Source organism: Rosa rugosa, chromosome 1 (assembly GCF_958449725.1).
Source record: "Rosa rugosa chromosome 1, drRosRugo1.1, whole genome shotgun sequence".
Classification (NCBI taxonomy): domain Eukaryota; kingdom Viridiplantae; phylum Streptophyta; class Magnoliopsida; order Rosales; family Rosaceae; genus Rosa; species Rosa rugosa.
Genome location: NC_084820.1, coordinates 11,197,207 through 11,213,346, shown reverse-complemented (window position 1 = coordinate 11,213,346; position 16,140 = coordinate 11,197,207). Strand labels below are relative to the sequence as shown.

At 38.8% G+C, this 16,140-nt stretch overlaps 2 protein-coding genes across 3 annotated transcripts; one reads left to right on the top strand and one right to left on the bottom strand.

Moving 5' to 3' along the window:
• Positions 1-347: 347 nt before the first annotated feature.
• On the top strand, positions 348-4,545 carry LOC133717187 (protein SHORT INTERNODES-like). Of its 2 annotated transcripts, XM_062143858.1 has the most exons (3): positions 348-1,597; positions 2,182-2,565; positions 4,275-4,545. In XM_062143858.1, the coding sequence occupies exons 1-3, from the start codon at positions 874-876 to the stop codon at positions 4,340-4,342; spliced, it is 1,176 nt and encodes a 391-aa protein (XP_061999842.1). In that variant the 5' UTR covers positions 348-873; the 3' UTR covers positions 4,343-4,545. The 2 variants fall into 2 exon arrangements, with proteins under 2 accessions (XP_061999842.1, XP_061999851.1); XM_062143867.1 differs by lacking the exon at positions 4,275-4,545 and having other exon boundaries at positions 349-1,597; positions 2,182-2,920.
• Positions 4,546-9,362: 4,817 nt separating this feature from the next.
• Positions 9,363-15,206, bottom strand: LOC133717166 (uncharacterized). Its single transcript, XM_062143829.1, has 13 exons — positions 15,039-15,206; positions 14,786-14,944; positions 14,456-14,704; positions 14,246-14,365; positions 14,040-14,120; positions 13,554-13,649; positions 12,966-13,061; positions 12,594-12,647; positions 12,284-12,487; positions 12,075-12,200; positions 11,666-11,731; positions 10,778-11,077; positions 9,363-10,198 (listed from the first exon to the last, which is right to left on the bottom strand). Exons 1-13 carry the CDS (start codon positions 15,099-15,101, stop codon positions 9,728-9,730), a joined length of 2,085 nt encoding a protein of 694 aa, XP_061999813.1. The 5' UTR covers positions 15,102-15,206; the 3' UTR covers positions 9,363-9,727.
• Positions 15,207-16,140: the final 934 nt, after the last annotated feature.

Sequence of the window (16,140 nt, the reverse complement as noted above, 5' to 3'; positions counted from 1 at the left end):
TGCCTCATGTGAAGTGAAAAGGAAAGGTGGAATAAAAAGCGTGGGATGATCTTTCAAAAAAAACAAAGAAGCGTGGGAAAAAAAAAAAAGGGGGTTTTAATTTATTTACGCGTCGAGAATAAATGGGGTGAATATTAATAGAAATAGTGACATTAAAGAAAAGTGGCGGGTTTTCCGGTGCAAAAGGACGAAGGGAGGCAAAAAGCTGGCGCCATTACACGTGGCGCGGGCATTGACCGTTAGATGAGCATGCGAATTTAACAGTGATAGATGGGTCGTTTTTTTTTTTTTTTTTTTTTTTTGAGATGAGATTATGACATCCATAGCGAAAACGAAAAGAGAAAGTGAGTGAGAGAGAGAGAAGAAGAGGAAGGTGTTTTGTTATACAGTCAGAGACACAAGAAAGAAAGAAAGAAAGAAAGAAAGGCAGTGCTTCTCTGCTCTGAGAGAGCTAAAAAGCTCATCAACACCTGCAGAGAAATCAGAGAGAGAGAGACTTAAATTTTTGGTGGTGGTGCAGGAAGAGAGAGAGAGAGAGAAGGCATGGCGGCGTTGCAGAGGGAGATGTAAATTCCAAGTCTTTAATGCTCTCTACTATTATCAATCTTGGAAGAAAATAAACAAGACTTAAAAGCCGCGAGTGCGAGATTCATTAACGACGCTGTAACCAACCGAGCTACAACATCTGTCTCGCAATTACAGCACACAGACACAAACTCACATGCTGTTGTTGTAAGCTGGTTAGAAAATTGTGAAAGGGAAGATATTTGAAATCGAGGGAGAGATCAGTGAGGGCGTGGAATTGAGCAGAGAGAGGAGGGCGTCGTCTGATATGGATTTTCGGTTACAATTGGGGCCCGGGGAAGAGAAGCAATGGCTGGATTTTTCTCATTAGGCGGAGGCGGAGGAGGAGGAGGAGGAGGAGGTCGGAGCAGTCACAACCCAGAAAGCCGGAATCAGAATCAACCGGAATCAAGTGAAATTCCGCCAGAGACGTTGTTTTGGTACAAGAATGAAGAGGGCATGCCGTTCAAAGGAAGCTTCGAGCTATGGCAGCACCAGCAGCAGCAACTCCAGCATCACCAGCAGCAGCAGCAGCAGCTCCACCAGCTCCAGCTCCAGCAAGATCTGTACGCCTCCGCCGCCGCTCTAGGCGTCGGTCCCAGCAGCATCAACGTCTCCGATGAGTCGTCGTCGCGGCCCTTCATGATGATGAGACCCTCCTCGTCCGGCGGCGGAGGAGGAGGAGGTGGAGGTGGATCGACGTCCGGGAGCACGGTCAGCTGTCAAGACTGCGGCAACCAAGCCAAGAAAGATTGCGTGCACATGCGGTGCAGGACTTGCTGCAAGAGCCGAGGGTTCGACTGCTCGACCCACGTGAAGAGCACGTGGGTTCCGGCGTCGAAACGCCGGGAGAGGCAGCAGCAGCACCTCACGGCGCTGCAGCAACAGCAACACACTCAACAAGAGGTTCAAGTGATCCGCGGAGGCGGAGAGAATCCGAAGAGGCTGAGAGAGAGTAGTAACAACAATCCGAATAATCCGAGCTCCAATTCTTCTCTGGGCGCCTGCACTCGCATTATCACAAACACGTCAGGTACTACTACTGTAACCAACTGTTTGTTTTTCTTTGTTTACCTGATGAGATCGGGTGGGAGCGGAGCAAGGAATATAAGAGAGATGCATATACAGACAGAATTTTTCTGTGAAAGGGTTTTTGGAAGGTAGCGCAGTGTGACTGAGTGAGTGAGTGATCAATAAAACCACCCTCCCCAACAACAACCTACTGAGAGAGATCATATCTATTGCGTGTGAAGAGAAGAAATCGACCTCCATAATAGTAAAACACCATTCCCATCAGCTTTTCTGTCTTTCTTTCTTATCATTCCTTTACCTTTTCCAAAACACTGTTGTTCAGTCTCCCTGACGATTCGTTTCACAGTGAGCTGAGGAACAAAGAAACAATATAATTCGCATCAAAACTATATAATTTCCCTCTTGATATCTGTGTTCGTGTGTGTTTCGCGTTGCCTGCTTTTGGGTTTATTTTTTTGTGTCCTTTCTTGCAATAAACAAATATACGATTTCTCTCTTTGTTTATTTATTTCAGAAAAATAATATATATATATATGTTGTACAAATCTGACTAATGTATGGTGCTGGTAAAATACATGAATGTAGGGTTGGAAGTGGGGAATTTTCCAGCAGAAGTGACTTCTCCCGCAGTGTTTCGCTGCGTGAGAGTAAGCTCCATCGACGATGACGAAGATCAGTACGCATATCAGACGGCTGTGAACATCGCCGGCCACGTGTTCAAGGGAATTCTCTACAACCAAGGCCCCGATACTAACTATAATATGAGTACAGCTGGTGAGAGCTCGTCTGGTGGTGGAGGAGGCGGAGGCGGAGGCGGAGGTGGTGGAGGAGTCATTCAACCCCTCAATCTCATCAATGCGGCGCCCACGACAGCTGGCAGTGGCGGTGTAACAGTGGCAGCCGCTTCAGGTTCCGGGACGTTAATGGATCCTAATTCTCTATACCCGGTTAACCCATTCATGGCTTCGGGTACGCAATTCTTCCTACCACCAAGATCTTGATGGTCATTTGATTGATCAAAACAAACAACATTCTTCTTCATGGTCCTCTTCTTCTTGACTAGTAGCTACTAGTACTACGACGATCAAGTCGTCGTCTCAGATTAATATTTGATGAATGCCTTGTAGTGGGATATGATACTCACCCATTTGAACTAGAATAGGAGTAGAGAGAGAGAGAAAGGAAACTGAGGTAGAGTTTGAGAGAGGAAAATGATGCGGAACGTGTTTGTTTTGTTGACAATTTCCGATCCAAGTTAGCTGCTTAATTATTTAGTTCAAACATGATTATGATCATTATTAATTATTCTTCTTCAGTCGTGCAATTATTTTCTTGTTAGCCTAAAAGCTTTCTTTATAAGTACTTAGTTTTTGTTGAGTGTTGAATTGTGGGTGTGTTTTCCTCTCTTGGATTGAATTCCATTAGACTTTTTGGTTGGTTTTGAACTTAGGAAGCTGCTTTTTTCCTTATTACCCGTATTTATGTTTGCTGGTTTGAAAAATTGGAATCAAACTTTTGCTCAAGTATATAAAGTCTTTTGTTCACAATTTTCAAGTTCAAAAGGTGGAATCAAGTCTATCTCATAGTTCAGTATCTTTCGCCATTAATTTTTAATTGTAAATTACATAGATGTGACTCTCATGTTAAAACTGGAAATATTGGTTAGTGCTCATCTACTGCCACGGTTTAATGCATATCTGCATTCTGCAGGAAGGTATAGTTGAAGAAATGCTTCAACTTTTAGGATTTTGCACACTTTTCTAAATATATTTTCCCATAATATAAACTTTTGCTGTTGCAGCTTACTGCATGAAAACTTAGGAACCGTGAACAGACCAGAAAATTGAAGGCTTTCCTTGATTGTGTCTGCATTTTTTGTTTCAGTTCCCGATAGATTTCTTTTCTTATGAATGCATTAGTTGTTAATGTTTTCTTTTGAACATTTTACTTCAACCATGCTTATTAATGTAAATTGTAATCTCTGGTCATATATCACAGGATTTAGTACCAAAATAACATTAAGGTGGGTTGGGGTCAAATTATTGAAGTTATGATAGCCAAACAAATGCTATACCACTGTAAACATGCAAGCCTTTTATATATGTTCGAGTTTGAGTAAACTTTTCTTTATCTTAAATTTTTTGACCTGATCTATATGTTGAGATAGTGTAAATAGCTAAGTCTGTCCTATCATCATTTTTCAACTTTTCCCTAATTTCCTTAACTGACTGAATAAAATGATTGTATATTTGTATGCATGATTGAAATTGTATATGGAAACGTGAAGAGTCAAGATGCTTTTTGCAAGCCTGTGTATTTTTGCCTAACTATTCCTAATGGAGGCTAGGGGTTTCATTTGACTGATTAACTGTAATTAGGTTTGGGTCAATGCATGGCTCAATATCTGTCTACTTGTTGTATATTATAAGAGACATTTAGAAATATATACAGTTTATTACTAGAAATTAAATACCTTCTATGATGATGATTGATTATAAGGAATCTTGGTGCAATTTTGCTTTCCTACTCATTTCTGAGCATGAAATCCCAACTTACCTACCATTTGATTAGAAGAGGCAACAGTGGATATGCAACTTCTTTCTTTGAATAAATATTAGTCATCAATAAATTTTGATCTAATGGTGGTTGGCATGAATTTTCATGCACATTGGTAATAGGAGATCATAGCTGGAATTTGCGCTTGAGAGCTGCACTTCCACAAACACCAACATGTGAACAGTTTTGAGTATATGGGCAATCATACAAAACTTGTAGCATTGCTAATCCTCACAAGAAACTTGTATTCGGAAAATTTAAGTGACTCGTCGTGGTGGTAGGCTAGAACCAACATGTCTCTGTGTGCTAGGGTTTTGTAACTGGAGTGTGGTTGCTCTTTGAGATCTTAGGAAAATGTATATATACATATATGTAAGTTGTTTGTCTTCCTCATTTTTCTTTCTTTATTTGATTATAATGACTTTTATATATGAGCTCCCATATATGAGTGCTTGGCAGGATATATAAGAATTGGTTAGCGAGAATTGTAGTGGGAATATCTGCATCTAAAAACCAGGAAGAGTGTCTGAAATTATTTTTCACCTTATATGACATGTCCCTATCAGAATAATTGAATATATAATTGGTTATATGAGAAACACTCTTCCCTTGATTAGTTGGTCTTCATTTGGTTTGTTTCTTGTAAAGTCTTTTAGGTGATAAATAATGATTTCTACTCGAGTTATCTGATAATTGAAATGGTAATTGATTTCCTTTGCATTTATATGGAATTGTCTTTACGAGCAAGTAAACGAGGACCATCAAGCAGTAACTCAATTCATAGATTGCTGTTGATGTCCAGATAATATAGAAATTACTTGGGTTAACATGTTTTTCAGCCGTTGATTTGATGCATATCTCACCAGCTTGAGTGCATTTGTTTGCATGTGATTCAGAATCCATTTTGTCCGTTTAACTTTACTTCACTATGCTTTGTGTTGAAGTACAAATCTTTTGTCCGATAAATTGCGTTTTGGCTCTCCTGGATGATATCATATGTGTGTTGCTTTTTCATTTTTTGAACTTCTATGGGGAAAAATGCTAGATTTGCTATTTTGATTTCATAGATTTGTTCTTCTCAAAAAAAAAAAAAAAAAAAAAAAGATTTCATAAATTTGTTTTAACAAATAATGTGTCGGCATTTATATGCATATTTTTGTTGAAAATAGATGATGTTCAGAATAGGTCGACATTGTCACATTATAAACTTGATCAATGTTATGGTGAAATTGGGTGGAAGTTGTTTCCAGCACCTAATAACAGCTTGAATAGAAGGCAAAATGTGTTGCTACAGGGATGCCATGTGATGCAGCTGTTTCACAATGGCTTCTTTCCCTAGAAGAACCAAATTAAACATAGATTTATTGTTGAGATTCCATAGGTAAAAAAAGCTTAAATGACAACTGGTAAAGTCTAAAACCCAAAACCAAATTTATTTCTTGGCTGGTGTTGGTAAAAATATCTTATCACAATTAAGACTGATACTGGCAAAAGAAATTGAATTGAAAAGAGAAAAACAAAAAGGGTGGAAAATCATCCATTCCCAATGCAAAAAAATTATTGAGGCTACTTTACCAGAAATGATGATGATGAATATGACGCCCATATTTTTTGGCTCGAAAAACTTCCACTCAGAATCATGTTTCCTTGAGCAGCTAGCTAGCCAGCTCAAAATAATATTCCAATTCCTAGAAACGTACTTGTCGGGAATTGAATCATCCATCCATCCATCCATCAATTCATTTTCTTTTGTTACTTTGGGAATCATCATCAACTGTCTTCGAATCTCCATTGTGCTTCTGTCGGTGCCTAATTATCCTCCCATCAAAGTTTTACTGCCATTCAAGCACATCCCCCACATATTGGTTGGTTTTAGTTAGTCCAATTTTTTATCATGATTGTGTTAAAGTAATTCCTCATTGGCTAGGTATATTTGGACTATGTATATGTAGGTGTAGAAGCGCCTTATAATTTGTTTTCTAAAGCAGGTTTTGTAAGGACGAATTCAATCGTGAACTAGATATGGCGAGCACTCTTTCCTTTGAAAAACTAATCCAAGTGTCTCTAATGTACCCTAGCTCAAATTTTGACTGATTTAGAAGTTTAGACATGCATGAAATGTAACAAGAAAATGCAATTGCCATTCAGTCCACTTATATAAACGGTAGGTTATTGGCACCGCAACACGGTGGAGAGATTGCAAAAACTTGCGACGTCATCCCATAATGTCAAAAGAAACAATAAATCACTAAACAAATAGCTTCTGCATATTACCTAACTAAGGTTAATTTTTAATCATGCATCTTCTGAACCAATTTAATCCTACCAGGGGCCTATGGTATGCAGCGTTACACAACTGCATCAAAATGCATCAGACTCTCAAGTGTGCCTATAATTAGTCAGACTCTTCCAATGCTGTCATCACATCGCACGTCTGGGCTACAAGATGTAGATTATGTTCTTGACTCCCATGCAACAGTGAGCAATCCTACCTCAGCATAGTCAGAATTGTTCCTGAAACCAGCAGACCTCATCAGCTTAGCCAGTGGGCAATGTATTTTTATATAAATAGATCCATATGAATGAGCTAGGTTTCTGCAATGTCTTTTTTTGCAGAGCGGCACTGTTTGGATTTTTCTTTATTTTTCCAGAAAAAACACAGACGGGTTGCCTAGCTATTAAGCCACAGGCACCACGACCAATGAGGCATGCATTCAAAGAGAGCAAGCTAGCATAGCCCCCCTCTAGGGTTTGTTATGGTAATTACCATAACATTAGGGCAATAGGAAGCAGGCGGGTTCGGCATGATTTTCCCAGCTCTAGGGTTTTTAGGGTTGTAGAGCTTAGAGTGAGCCCAAGAGAGGCATGATGGTTTTTTTTTTTTTTTTTTTTTTTCCCCTACGCGGTGTGGGCATTATTGTAATCGTGGTCCCAAGTTACGAAGCAATCTTATTGGACAATCACCTCTGCTTTGCTGCAGAAAGTTTTGCTTTACTTGACTACACTAGCTGTTGAGCTGTTCCATTCCAAGCCCTATTTTTTTCTGGCTTCTGAGAGCGAAAGCAGTAGATGAAGCAAAATTGGGTTTATCCCTAAGTTGAAAGCAGCCTGAAAAAGAAGGTAGCTCTGCAACTGAAAAAGGAGGGGTTAGGGAGGAGCTGTGACTTTTGAGGCACATATTTATTTTCGTAGAGACGAAAGCTTTGTTTTATCATCTCATGAATCGTCTCTTCAATGGCCCAGTAAATATTCTTCTGGTTGTAACATCTCCAGACCATGAGACCAAGCCTTTACTTTTAGTTGATCCATATCCCACCAAGGAATTTCAAATAATTAGACTGTTCTCTCATCGGATATCTTACAAGAAATATATTGTATCAGGACTCAGTCACATTACTCACATATATACTCAGGGATGAATGAAAAAGAAAAAGAAAATGTTGCTCAAAATATCAGGTTAAATTGGTTCTGAATCTTCTCTCGTTCATGCAGACTATTACCGCAAAATTCAGAAATTGGAATTTTTCTGAAACTGTGTGCTACGTTTTTAGATTCACAGATCAAATGCAAAGATCATGTGAGCTTATTTTTCATTTTCACTACCGAAAAATTAAGGATTCTAAAATGCAGTTATGAAAGTGAAACTTAATTTCTTATAGAAAAATGCTGGATCCCAAAAATAATTACCAAATTTTGTATACCTAATTTATTGGCACCTGACATGTAATCACTTTTTCCTTATCGATCAATTTTCATCTTGTCATTATATTAAATTAAATAATTTACATATTCAATTAAAAAGATGTTTTTAGATAGAAAATGTTCTCTCCACCGTCGTCTCCTACTCTCCCTCCTTCTTTTTTGTGCATATGTTTGTGCCATGGCTGTATAATAACAAAGCAGCCCCATATTTTATGGGGAGTGAAATCCACATTTCTCATTTTACAATCCACAATCCACACTCCATGTTTCTTTTTTTAGTAACTTACATGTTGTGTTTACTAACTTAAATTTTGTCTTTTTATGAGAATTTAGACCAAATAATGAAATAGAGGAATGTGGATTTCACTCCCCTATTTTTTATGATCTTTATTTCAACTCAAATAATTCCAATAGAACAAGGAGAGGCAGCAAAACTTGGATTGTTAGGGCATTTGAAGATTGATCTTGGGTAGGTGAACAAGGGATCTCCCGCATCAAGATCAAATCACCAATATTCTAATTCACTAGATACTTATTTACCCCATCTGAGAGATTCTTAAGTAGGGAAAACGTACTACGTGGTTGGTAGGGCAACCAAATTAGTGAACATGCAAATGAGTGTTTTGGGTATTTTATTTTAATAAGTAAGGATAAATTCGGAACACACTTAAAATTTTCTGAGTTTTGATTGAGCTGCCCCACCGCCACGTGGTACTTTTGCCCTATGTAAAAATCTCTTCACCCAAAAACATGAGAATTTCAAAACAATAAAATTTTAATTGTTAGATCTCAGATGTGAAAATTTGATGTGGTCATCTAAAATCAAATTCCAATCAAATTGATTGAATTCAAAAGACAGATATAATATTGATATGTTGTAGAAAAAGATTCTATTTTTCTTTGAGTTTTGGGGTCTTTATTAATTAAATATATTTCTGAAAACAAAAATTTAATATGTAAAAAATATAAAGTGTGTCAAGCTAATGATGTAGAATGTGCGGCATCATTTGGTATTCAAATTTGATAGAGATTTTTGAGATCTCTAGCATCACTGGTTCAGCCGGCAAAATGCTCCACCCAAAAAAAAAAAAGGAAAAAAAAAAAATATATAAAGGACACATTTTGCTAACGAAACCATTCAGCGGCAAAATCCTCCTCTATAAAATTTTGGGACACCCTTTTTGGACGAATGAATTCTCGGAAAAGCCTCTTAAGAAAAAATTAAAAGCGGACACCATTCTCGAATAGTCAATAAGAGTCTGTCCTAGGGACAAAATAGCCAGACCCGAAGAACAAAAACATATTCTGACAACGTGAAGAACAAAACCGGTAAATAGTACAAATACATATTCTGCAAAAGGAAAAAACAAGGGCCATCCTAAGCGAATGCTATCAAAGTGCATTGTATGCACTTTCATAAACCCAAACTAAGATGATCAATTCCAGAGTAAGGAATCAAGCATTTCAACTATAAGCAGCACACTTACGATAAAGGTGGCATAGTCGAATTGAACACAGAATACTGTAATTATATACCAAAATTTTCTATAAAATAAGTGTGAAGGCTTCCCGTATGTCTAAATATGCTGTTACATGAAAAATCTGACGAGTAAATGAACGGTACAGTTCTCTATCACAGTGAACATAGGGAAGCAACTAAAGCTAGTGTACGGCAGCTTGTAATATCCTTCATACCCAGAAGATGGGAAATCCTTGATGAGATGCTGTTCCCATGTTTAAACGATATACCCCTCCACCAGCTTATGCCCATTCTGATTTTGTTTATCGAAAGAAGAAACAATGAACTCTTCTAGCTTTCATCAGGGCTGTGGCAGTCTTCAGATGAATTACTAGTATGAAAGCACAACTACTTTCACCGACCAGATGGACGAGGTTTGCCCTTTATGGAGTTCAGGTGTTGGGTGACAAATATGACTCCCATCACAAGTATGAGGACACCAACTAGTATGCTGAAGAAGAGGGCCCCTGGTTGCCTGGTCTGAACAAAACCATACACCCCAGTTGAGGTCACGAGAATAAGGTCAGTGAGCCCGTCGTTTGAGAAGTCCTCAGCAATCAGGGCATGGGTAGGTGTTGCTGGAAGCTCAAGGGAGGTTAAAATACTTCCTCCAGGTGATATCAAGATAGCCTCTTGCTCTCCAGCTGCAAGGATCACTTCCTGATTGTCATGGACACGCAAGGAGAATGCCTTCAGTGTAGGGACCACCACAGCAGCTTCCATCATCCCCGCTGGGGATGGAAGATTTGACCATGTAGCACCCGTTAACAGATGCCAATTCCAAACAGCACCGTGCCCGTGCAAGCCAGGTGTGTAGGATGTTACCTGAGAGAAACAGAACTTTTAGGATGCCAATTCCGCATGAGAAAACATTATTCTGTACCTTGCAGGCTAACAAATGAATTTTTCAAGTGATCCCTGTGGAGGCCATTTGATTTATTGAGATTTATAATCATCCGAATCCATCTTAAAAGAAATTCATAATAGGCATAATAAATGGTGACACATTGGAGATCAATGAAAATTTAGAATACAACCCAAATTTTTCCCACCATTATGAAGAGTCTAGCTACTGTTGGAACAATATGACTATCATAATGGTCAAACAAGTATTTGCTCAGATGAACGAAAATTTAGAATACACCCGACTTTTGTCCCTCCATTGAAGATTCTAGCTAGTTTTGGAGCAATATGACTATCATAATGGTGAAACAAATATTTACTCAGAACAACAGAAATTTAGAATACACCCCCACTTTTGTCCCAATTTGGTCAAACAAGTATTTGCTCAGAATGTGTCTTCAAATGAGAACTGAAGTGACCTTGATTAGGTAATCCAAACAAAGATCCATTTCAAGATAACCACAGCAAGAATACAAAAAGAACCTAGAGTAGCATGCATACCTCACCACGATTTGTCAAAAAGACAACATCACCATGGCTTCCCTTGCGGTGCCTATGGCCATCATTTCTTGGGATGAGAATAGGTGTTGCTACTTCCAATGAAGCCAAATCAGGAGCTCGACCATAGCTTCTAGAATAATCTCCATGTTGGAATAAGTTAAAAACTGAATGATGACATATAGAAGCATTAAATAGTTGCTCTCGCACAGGTACACCAGAGGTTGCAACAGCCCAACAAGGACGTAGCACTTCCATGGATCCACTAACAACAGTCTGCTCAGCGCCATTTCCACCAACAGCCTGGAGAAGAAACATATTATCTCACACTTATCACAGAGATTTCAGCCATAAGAAAATATACTTCAAATATGTAGTCACCATATAATTTTGCTTTTCATATGCAACACAATTTATTCCTGTGTATGCTTTATGGTGCTCCACATCCACTTAAAAACATAAAAAGCTCAGATATGGACTCTGAAATTTATAAATGCGGGGGCAATTGACTCTGTAAACTAGCATTTTTCTTGGTTGTTGCAATCACTTATCGTAGAATGTCTACAATTATGCTTTAGATTCAATATTATCCATATAATTGCAGGACATAATTAAATAGAGTAATATGAAATATTACTTGGCATGCTCTATGTACATCAAAGAACCTCAGAAGAAAGACACCATTCAATATTATCCATATAATTGCAGGGCATAATTAAATAGAGTAATATGAAATATTACTTGGCATGCTCTATGTACATCAAAGAACCTCAGAAGAAAGACACCAAATCCTAACATCCAGTGAGCAATTCACATTCATTTTTTTGGCTGTTCAAAACAAATTAGAGTAATTGACAAGAGACCAACAATGGAAAGAAAAGAAATGTGCACCTGGACATGATCTAGGACTCCATCACCATTTACATCTGCATGAAGACCAGCTTCTTGAAGATTAAGCTGCAGAGATCAATAAATATTTTGCATTACACCCTGAGCTAGTTGATGCCGATATTACATAAACTTTCTACAACCCAAGCATAGTTTAACCAAAGAAGTAATATCCAATTGTCAGATATAAGCAGGAAAGGTGTACCTAAAATCAACAAAGGATATCCAATTAAATAAAAAAAAAAAAAACAGAAAATCAATAAAATAACAACTGAAGGACTGAGCACATTAAGGGTATTATAGGTACAATAAATCAAAGAAAGTTGTGTTTATGGGTATTAGACCATACTATTGAAGTATTAAACGTTGATGGTGGCACTACAAATGAAACTTGTGTGGGGTTTTGGTTTACCTTGCAAAGAGTGCGACCAGATGCTAAGTGAACAGCTTCTATTCCTTCTTTTTGATGAGCCACAACCACATTAGGGACCCACCAAAGTTGAGTGTGATTTGTGATGGTAGGGATGTATGGATGTGGCTGCATCGCAAAATAAACAGTTTAAAAAGGAAGTTCATATATACAAGCAACCCATTCCGCACAAGAGGGTTCACAAATCTCACCTTCTTGGATTTTGCTGAACCAGCGTACTGGGCAGCTTTTCCAATTATGTTTGAAATCTTTTTTGTCAAGTCCTTTCCAGGAGGATGATTTTCTTCAGGCTTATGGAAAGGGTAGTTGATACTCTTTCCAGCTGTTTTCTTCAATGTTTTCCTTTTGTGCCTCCGGAAGTGTGCAAGTTTCAACAAAGTATCTTCTCTTCTATCCTGATAATGACATGTAAATTCACAAACCAGTCACGCCATCAGCAAAAATACAATAAGCTGAACAAGGGTGAAATCAATAGGATAAAAGGCAGCGTTGTTAAAATACCCAATGATGTGGCATAACTCCGAGGATTGATTCTCTGAATTCCCTACATGCAAACTACAATTTAGCATGTATCAGGATGCTTATCTCACAGAAATATAACACCAATTCTATATGAAATGCATTCAGTCCAAACAAGAAAGAACCCAAAAAATTTATAGACCAAGATGAATAATCATCCTGAAATAAGATGTGTTGTGGGTGTTCATGCTCGAGATCCAACTCTGTGTGTGTGTGGAGAGAAGGGAAGAGAGAGAGAGGGGGGGGGGGGGGGGTTGGAAGTATATTCAGATCTGTCACAAATTAGAATTCAAACGAATAATGAAATTTTATGCTTCACAATACTCAGAAGGCATGAAGAGATTCACAACATACTTCTCCTGGATGACGACTGTTCAAAGCCTGAACATCAAGTTTGTAGTTGTGCTGCGGAATCAACTGTGATGCATCTGAAGAATGTGCTTCAATATTCTAAACAACCAAATAACAGGATCAGATACTTGGCAAAATGATGCTTAAAGAGCTCAAATAATCATAAGGTGAAATATATTCCACAAATTTTGTAAAGGCACTTTATCCTTTGGAGTTTTCCTATATTTAAGATATATAATTTCCCATTAGAGGGATAAAATTCTGAGAAGGAGCTGAAGGATCTACACGTTGAAGCTTAAATTATAACGGTTGCTTAGTTACTACTTAAAATCAAACACATACTAAACATAGTTCCAACTTTTTTACATTCAATAATTTTCCATGAGACTATGACGTACTCATATCCAAGTTGTAGAGATAATAATTGAAGAAAGAAAGGAGGTAGAAAGACCTATCCTCACAAGACATAAATAGTACTAGAACTCTAGAAGGAGCAGAGACTCCCTAGTTCAACATTCCTTTAGCTATAACATTACGAAGGAAAATGCCAAAACAAAAAGTATATAAACACAAAGTAATAAGATAACTGACCTCATTCTTTCTAGTCCATCTAATTTTGCCAGAACCACCGGCAAAAGCATATAGTGCAAAATGGCGTAAATCCACAGTTCCTGAATTTTCAGATGCCTAAGAATGATAGAGAGAAAAATGAAATCAACAAAATATTCTACAACTAATAAAAAGCACCCAGCTCATATTACTGGTACATGTATAGCTCAATCCATTTTAGGGGACTAAAGAGCTTGAGCCCCAAAAAATGAAAAATAGGCACATGCCACTTAAAGTGAGGAGCAGACAGTAAGCAAATTACTGAACTACAAAAAGCACAGCTCATGTATTTAGAAGCCAATAAGGGAAAGGAACATATAAATTGATATTCCTTACATCAAGAAGAAAATGCTCAAGTAAATGGAAAAGTACCAAAATCACATTATCTACACTAATCACAACATCAATACTGAAAAAAAAAAAAAATTAATAAACACTTCCATGCAAAATCAAAAAAAAAAATTTTACCTCCTTTTCAGTGAGATTTCTCCTATGCTGGTCAGCACTTTTCTCTGCCATCCCAATTTCTTCAAAAGGATCTAAGGAAATCTGGAAAAGGCAAAGTAAATTATTTCTACGAGAATCAAGAACTGATCAATTTTGACAATTCATCATAGTCATCTTGATGAACAACTACAAAGAAGAGTATGATGAAAACAAAGTCGGCAACATACATGAGGCTGCATTTCCATCCTTCCGCCAACAATCACCAATCCAGAATCCCCATGCTTCAGAGTGTAGTTGGTTATCGAAATGGCAATCTCCCTATGGTGAGCATTATGCGGAAAATCCTCCTACAAAATGCCAATAAGAGCACACATGTAAATAAACAACATCATCATATACCAGATAGTCAAGGTATGAACAAAGCTGCAGCTACAAACCTGCAAATTAACATCCCACAGCCTTTTGAGATTAGAATCGAAGCACATTACAGACCAGCCCGACGTAACAACCACCAAAACCTGCCTGGCTCTCTGCCCTGGCCTCACTTTTTCTATAACTCCGGTGGCCATCGCCACCGCACGCCTGCCGGAGGAAATTCGGATTTTATCCGGCAAAAGGCTGACCTCAGCAAGAACACGAGCACTACTGAATCCCTCATCCACACGCCTACTATGAGGCTCCAGAATCTAACAGTGAATAAAGCTTATCAGTGACAGTGAAGCCTCGTAGTTGTTATGAAATTAGGTTAAAGAGTGAGAGAGTGAGACCTGGATTTTGGCGTCGTGAGTGGCGACGAGGACTTCTTTCTTGCCGTCGCCGTTGAGATCGGCGACGATCGGCGGGGGGAGGCGGTCGGCTTCGTACTTGATGGGGTAGTCATCGGTGAGGTGCATCCATGCCTCTCTGAAGGAGAAGTCGCCCTCGTGCTGAGAAATTTTACAGAGGCAAAAGTCAAATCGGAGAGAATTGAAGAAGATAGAAATGAAAAAGTCGGTGAGGGAGTTAGGGTTTTGGTCGGACCTGAAGAGAGAAGAAGATAGCGAAAGCGGAGAGCATGAGAATGGCCAAATCTCGCTTCCTCATCTTGAACGCTCCGGTGACAACTCGCAGAGCCAAAGCTGCTGTCTTGAGAGTTGAGACTATAGACCTTGACCGTCGTTACAGATTTGAGTCAGTTCCAGTCCTCAAACGACAACGTTTTGACTTCTGACACCTTCTAGCTGCCACGTTGATTGATTAATGCCAACGGCAAGACACGTCATTACAGATTGAGGATGAATATTTTTTTTTTTTTTTTTTTTCTTGGAATCGGGTGGAGTTGGAAGTCACTTCAATTACATTAGCAAATTAAATTCAAAAGCTACTCAAACCTGTTGGCTACAAACTGATAAGAGTTAAGACTCAAACCTGTTGGGATGACAGATCACTGATGGCTGTTTGGCGAAGGCGGCGGGGCGGCCCTCTGCAGGGTCCGGCGGCGGTGGCTGTAGGGGATTTGGGCCTGGCCCAAGCCGACAGTTTGTGGGGTTCTCCTTTCTTGGATTGTTGCTAGGGCTTGGGCCCTCTTTTTGGGCCTGGGCTTAGCTAGTTATTTTATTTCTGTTTTATTTTATTGCTGTTATGTTTCTAAGTCGCGTCTTTGGCGTGAAATAAGAGTCTACACTTGTTGTGTAGAACTAGTAGGGCCTTGTGCCAGTGTATGCACTCAATGTGCCTTATCTGCTCTAGGTTGGCAGCGAGTTTTTGGCCTCGTCAAATGGTCGTTACCGCCTAGTGGTAGAATGAAGCTAAGTGTCGTCAGATTTATCATCTGGCGGCAATATAGTAGGGAAGCAGTGCTAAATCAGGTATTTATGCTAGGTTGTACGCGGGGTACATATAGTGTTCTCTTTCTGCTATGTCACTGCTATGTCTAAGCAAATGGAGTAGCTATTGCACTCTTTGCTAATTGGTGCTTGTTAGAATACAAATCTCCGGTAGAGATTTCTGAAATTATTTCGGAAAATTTTCTAGATGCTTATGGTAATCAGGGGTTTAGGCTCAATGTCCCTCCCTTATATTCGACAATTTCATTAATCAAGACTTGAGGGCAGCTCCACCAGCCCTTCATTCAAAAAGACTC

Bases quoted from the DNA above. Each gene is read 5' to 3' on its own strand.
- LOC133717166 (XM_062143829.1), bottom strand. From the start codon at position 15,101: ATGAGGAAGCGAGATTTGGCCATTCTCATGCTCTCCGCTTTCGCTATC. The intron at 14,705-14,785 runs GTCTCACTCTCT...ATTCACTGTTAG, and splicing joins CTCACGACGCCAAAATCCAG to ATTCTGGAGCCTCATAGTAG. The intron at 12,648-12,965 runs GTATGTTGTGAA...GCTAAATTGTAG, and splicing joins ACAGTCGTCATCCAGGAGAA to TTTGCATGTAGGGAATTCAG.
- LOC133717187 (XM_062143858.1), top strand. From the start codon at position 874: ATGGCTGGATTTTTCTCATTAGGCGGAGGCGGAGGAGGAGGAGGAGGA. The intron at 1,598-2,181 runs GTACTACTACTG...ACATGAATGTAG, and splicing joins CATTATCACAAACACGTCAG to GGTTGGAAGTGGGGAATTTT. The intron at 2,566-4,274 runs GTACGCAATTCT...CATTGGTAATAG, and splicing joins TAACCCATTCATGGCTTCGG to GAGATCATAGCTGGAATTTG.